Source organism: Hipposideros armiger, unplaced genomic scaffold (genome assembly GCF_001890085.2).
Source record: "Hipposideros armiger isolate ML-2016 unplaced genomic scaffold, ASM189008v1 scaffold_159, whole genome shotgun sequence".
Lineage (NCBI taxonomy): Eukaryota > Metazoa > Chordata > Mammalia > Chiroptera > Hipposideridae > Hipposideros > Hipposideros armiger.
The window spans coordinates 3,327,714-3,333,647 of NW_017731509.1; the positions used below are offsets into that span (position 1 = coordinate 3,327,714).

General features: G+C 36.2%; 1 protein-coding gene across 7 annotated transcripts in view; it reads right to left on the reverse strand.

The window, feature by feature from the left end:
• The window catches only part of GTF2H1 (general transcription factor IIH subunit 1), a 42,016-nt gene that overhangs the window by 4,369 nt on the left and 31,713 nt on the right, over positions 1 to 5,934 (reverse strand). For all 7 annotated transcript variants that reach the window (XM_019651387.1, XM_019651391.1, XM_019651392.1 and 4 more), the window contains 3 exons: positions 1,902 to 1,992; positions 1,314 to 1,429; positions 22 to 114 (listed from right to left, as the gene is read on the reverse strand). In XM_019651387.1, coding sequence (XP_019506932.1) covers positions 22 to 114; positions 1,314 to 1,429; positions 1,902 to 1,992 — 300 coding nt within the window. The remainder of the gene's footprint in view (positions 1 to 21; positions 115 to 1,313; positions 1,430 to 1,901; positions 1,993 to 5,934) is intronic.

A 5,934-nucleotide genomic window follows, 5' to 3' on the forward strand; every position in this document is an offset into this window, starting at 1 on the left:
AAAATCAGATTGTTGCCTTACATTTGTGCTTAAATATTGTCTTCGAATTTTTTCTTGGAATGGGCAGAGCTTTGTAAATTGGAATCGTTCCAAATTACTCTTCATTTTCACTACCTAAAAAAGGTGAAAGAAATAATGAATTCAAGAGAAATCTCAAAGAACCTATAGGGATTAAAAAAAAAAAAAGAAACCACACAGGAAGGTTACTTTTCTTTTTTTAGATTTTTGGCTCCACCAGGCAGAGAAGCAATATCTAATATAATTATATTTTTTTTTAATTAAAAAATATCTATCCTAAAGGTAATAAATGATAGCTGTAGAAAAATTTTAAAAATGCAAAAGGAAGAAAATAAACATATACTTATTACATCCTACCAATCATATGAGATCATTAACACGTTCAAACGCTTCCTTAACCAATTCCCTTCTGGTAGATAATTTAGGCCATTTCCACATTTTCTTTCACAGACAATGGTAGAGGAACATCTTTATGGCTAAATATTTACAGCTAATTATTTCCTTAGGTTAAATTTCTAAATGTTGTATTTCTGGGTCAAAGCATTTTTCAAAAAGGCAGCACTAGTAGTGGAAGAACTGTTTTTAGCAACTCAGCCAACACTGATCATTTTAATTTTTTTGTTTTTTTTTGTAGATTATAGATGAAAAATGCTCTTTTCCTGTAGCTTTAAAGATAATTTATTTGAATACTACTGAGTATGAAAATTTCCTCTTAGGTGTATTGGGCCACTTGCATTCTTTAGTGAGCTGCATGTTAAAACTCTTTTGCATATTATTTTTAATGGGGCATTTATCTTTCTCTTAAATATTGTTTATAGGCGCAATCTACATAGTGAAGCTATTACCATTAATACTATAAATATTTTTCTATTTGTCAACTGTCATTTAATTGGTTAGAAGAGTTTTAGTGTAAAATAGCTAGTGCTTTATTTGTTGTCAATCTCAGTTTAGATTTCATTATCCTTAAAACATGTACCAAATAATTTTACTGATGTGACTTGTTTGGGTCTCTGTTCTTCAGTCACTCCCAGTGGCTTAGAGGTAAATACACGTTTTAAGATGTACAGTCATAAGCTATGGAACTGGTCTGGACCTCAAGTTTCTTCATCTACAAGACTGGTATCAGTACCTATTCTCTCAGGATGCTATGAGGTTTAAATGAAACGTGTGCAAAGTAAGTTATCCCAGTGTCTGGCACACGGTAAACACTTAATACAATGTTCAGGTTTCAACATAATACCTCTCACTAAGTCACACTACCACAGTAGCTGGCTGTGTTTGGAGCTGGTTCTGACCTTTTCTTCTAGGAATGGTGTATTAACAGGAAAGCAGGACCAGAAGTGCCTCAGAAGTTCCCCAACAGCCACATACAGGTGCTTCAATTCAGACTGAATATCATTTGGCACCATTTCTGCAAAACAAAGGTGCATAGGATAAAAGGTATCTTCACAGATGTATAGTCTCTGAAAGAATGAACACTCAGAGAATAAACATGAACATGTGCTCCTTGCCAATGCCAAATCAGGATATACTATTCTGAGACAAATTACTGACTTTGTGGTTGACAGATCCCAGAATTTAAATTCCCCTGAGATTTTGGAAAAACTTTTAGGTTTCTCTTTATTATAAGAGGGAGGGGTGGAAAGAAGAAAGCATTTATAATGATAATAGGGAGACTATGTGCCACTGGTTTGTAACCTTTAGACAATTCTGAAACCTCAGTTATTGTCTAGATATGTTTCAGGATCTGGATGCATAACAACAAAATAAAATCCCAGATATGCTCCAAAGAAAAACCAATGAAACGTTAGCCCTCCTGTCCTCTTGCTCCTTAGAGCTTATTTAGGTAAGCGGACAGTAGCAGAAGCTGGCCCAGCACATACGGTTTATGGCTTGCTGTGTGCCTCCCTGCATAAGCGCTCCTCCAGGCGACAGTGCTGTGATGGTGCTGCTGGCAGCACTGCTGGAGAGAACCTGAAAGACAACACAGTGGGTTTCTGCTCTTCTGCCACCTTTCTCACTTAACATTTCAGTTTTATAGCAAAATGTCCAGCAAGTCTTTATTCCTGTATAAGTACATAAGTTATTTTAAGCAGAGTGAACTACTTTCCATGAGGCCAGAAACACAGTGTGCGGAAAGAGAATACCTACCAATCTTTCAGAAGTACCAGGAAAGTCTGCAGGTACCTCGAAACTCACATGCTTTTGCCTAGTCAAGCCTTTTCTTAAGTACCGATTCAACTCAGCTTGTGAACTCTTACCAAAGGTAAAATTGAGTTTAAGAAAATAAGTCAACTGAAATAACGTGTTAACATATATCCTTGCTGGCAAGCGGGGAAACATAAAACCCTAATAGAACAGAAATACATCAGTTGTCATTTTTCAAGGAAGTGAATACACATACTTAGCTAAAAGGGGAAAAAAATGTATTCCCCACTGTGTTCATATCAACATTTAGGGACATAATTGACTAATCTATTCAACAAGTGCCTAACAAGTGCTAGGCACTGTGGCTACAGAGAGAACAAATAATTTGTTGAATAACTCAAGTGTAGGGCTAGTGTATTTAAAGTTTTTCAATGGAGTTTTCACAAATATAAATCCATGAGTGTATGGGCTGGTTAAAAAAAAAAAAATTTAAGCTTGGTATTGAGTACAGCACATGACAACCATGAGCCAAAGGGAGTTCACTTTACTCCTATTTCCTTTTGTCAGAAATTTTATAATGTTGTAACCAGAAGTTTCTGTGATTGCTGAGCTTGCTGACTAGCCACTGGCTGCACTCAGGTATACACATCCAGACAGACAGGTAAGTCTCTTGGGCCTTCCTGACTCAATTCATGTGTCTATAGATAATGAAATCACTTTTGGGGGGAGTGGGGGAGTGGGGTATAGAGTAGATGGGGGGAACAATCTAACAATTTAAGACTGACCACAGATTAAAAGAGTTAGGTGGGTCTACCTTGGGCAATTACAGACTAGAAGGAAAGAAGTAGTCAAATAAGGCCAGATTTGTTATGTGTGCACACCATGTGCATATATATATTTCCTAGTTCTGTCTGCTGAGGTGACAATCATACCAGTAGTAAATGACACCCCAACAGCAAAGAATATACCCAGTATTGGGATCTTTGTTTCTAAATCTACTCAGTACTAAAAGGAAGATTCTGTGGCTGGGGCAGGGAAAGCATAAGATGAAGCTGAAACACCTATCTCATTGTGCCATAAAGTACGAGGTCCTCAAAATTCATAACGACATTATCAGAAAGATACAGGAGCCAGTGTGAAGGGCTTGGGTCTAAAGGGGCACAGGTACATTTCTGGGGGTGACAAAACTGAATTTTCTATCTTGATGGTGTTGGTGGTTTTACAACTGTATATGTTTATTTACACTCAGAATAGATTATAAAAAAGGTAAATTTTACTGTGTGTAAATTATACCTAAGTTTAAAAAAATAGCAATAATTTATAACCCATAGACTAATGTAAGAATCCATGGATCCATGCAAATATAAATAAATAAATACAGGAGGAGGGAAGGAAGCTCCTCCTTTTAGCAGAATGTCAATTGGTAAATGTAGGATGGATGATGGATAGAAAATCACCATTTAACCACAACCATGTAATAACCGTTTTTGACAAGAATCACCAATGGATTTTAAAAAACTAGTGGGTAAAAGTTTGATGGGAAATAGAATATTTACGTATTCTTAAAGTATCTCCCCACAAGATACTTATTAATTACAAAGGGAAAAACAATAACTTTTTGGTGAAGAAACAAGGCAGATACTTCCTTAAACAAGTAATCAAAGTTAATATCACAAGTTAGGACATATAAGTACGTGCCTTCTGATGTGACCCACGAGGACAACACATCACTTAGATATTACTTATGTGTTATTCCTGCCAAAATGTATAACGTGAATACAATCCTAAGGAAACATTAGAGACACTCAAATTGAGGGCAGTCTACAAAAAACTGGCTTGTACTCTTCAAATATCAAGGTTATAAAGGCAGAAAGATTGAAAAAGGATTCCATTTTAAAGGAGACTAAAGAGACATGAGAACTAAAGGCAACGCATGAACCTGACTTGGATGCTGAACCAAAAACGTTTTCTTTTGCTATAAAGGACGTTACTGGTACAATTGGTGAAAGTTTTGTAAGACCTTTAGGTTAGATAACACTTTTTTTTTTTAAGTGGTGAAAGAGAAGTTTATTAGAAGAGCTAGTGCACTCCAAAGCATTGGGAGTGGGCCTGAGCACAAAGAAAAGTGGCTCAAGGGCCATTATTAGAATAAGTACACTTCACAAGGTTAGGGCAGGCCATGGCTCAAAGGCCCAGGTAATACTTTGTTAATGTTAACTAATTGTTTCTATAACTTTAAGTGTTACTTATGAGAATATCTTGTTTTAGGAAACACACACTGAAATATTTAGGGGTAAAGGGATCTATTCTCAAAATGGGTCAGAAAACATTTTTTAAACTTTCTGTGAATCTGCGATTAGTTCAAAATAAAAAGTAAATATAAGTCCCAATATGTGATAAGCACTACAATACAGGTTAGGAACTCAGTGCCTCTGTATTTATGAAAACAGAGAAAAGGATAAAAATTTGTTACTGGGCAGGTTGAGGATTGCTTTACAGAGGCAATGAAATCTGAGCTGAGTCTTGAGTAATTGTTAGTTTCCCAGGGGCAGAACAGGCTAAGTCAGCGGTTCTCAACCTTCCTAATGNGGATGTTAGTTTTGTCTGGAAACTATATAAAAATCATCTTTTCTGCTTAATGGGCAGCAGTGGTTCCACAGCACCAATTAGAAGAGATGAACACCACACCCTCCTGTAAGGCTGTACGTGACCTCAGAATCCGTTTACCACACTGCTCCAGGTCGTTACAATCAACTAAGAAGGCACATGAGCCGAAACCTATTTGTCATCCTTGCCCTGCTACAGGAAGACACTTTAAGCCTCTTTTCTGATTTTAAGTAACACTGTTGTATTTTGAGAGAAACCACTTAGAATGTTTAAGGAATAAACACTTACTAAAAATCTTACTGATGAAGCTTTTTCAGCTTTCAATTGTAAAACTCCCTTTTTTGATTACCCTACTTACTAAAATACTGAATCCTAAGTTTCTATATATACTTTTCTTTCCCAGTAATCTGAGAGGATTTGCATAATACACACAAGAAACGACCTTGTGTGGTTGCTCTAGTCTTACATTAAAAACAAAACAGGGGGTTGGGAGTGGGGTGGTGGATTGGGGAAGGGAGGGTTGTAATTTTGTGAGGGGTAAAAAGTATAACTATTGCACTGTTTTGTACATCTGAAACTAATAAAAAATTAATTAATTAATTAAAAAAAAAGAAAAAACAAAGTGAAAAATCCTGGGCACCAAGTGACACTTCACTACCTCTTCCACTGCCCCACTCTGCTATAAACAATGAGGGGAGCTTCCGGTAGACCATAACCCAGAAAATTTGTGACTTCCTACCAGAGTGACAATTCTGCATTTCTTTGCATTGCTGGGTTTGTACTTGCTACTCAGGTTTTCAAAATACATATTTTTTAGAAACACATACAGGATGTCAATTTATAAAGAAATACATGGAGATGATTATTACAAATGCCTGGTTAGTCATGGCCTTGGGGGACAGTGAAGGAGGCATAGGGAACTGGACAGGGGTACTCAGAGAATCCTTGTGGGGACTGTAAGTGTTCCATTTTTTACCATGATTGGTGAGCACAATTTATTTTATTATTTTAAAAAGCACACGTATTTTAAATATTCTTCTAAATGTTATGATACATTTTAGAATTAAAAAACAGTATCCAAGCAACAGAAAACAAAAAACAATGTACCTACTCATTTACATGAAAACAAAGTTCATTTTATCATTTTACTACACAGAGAAA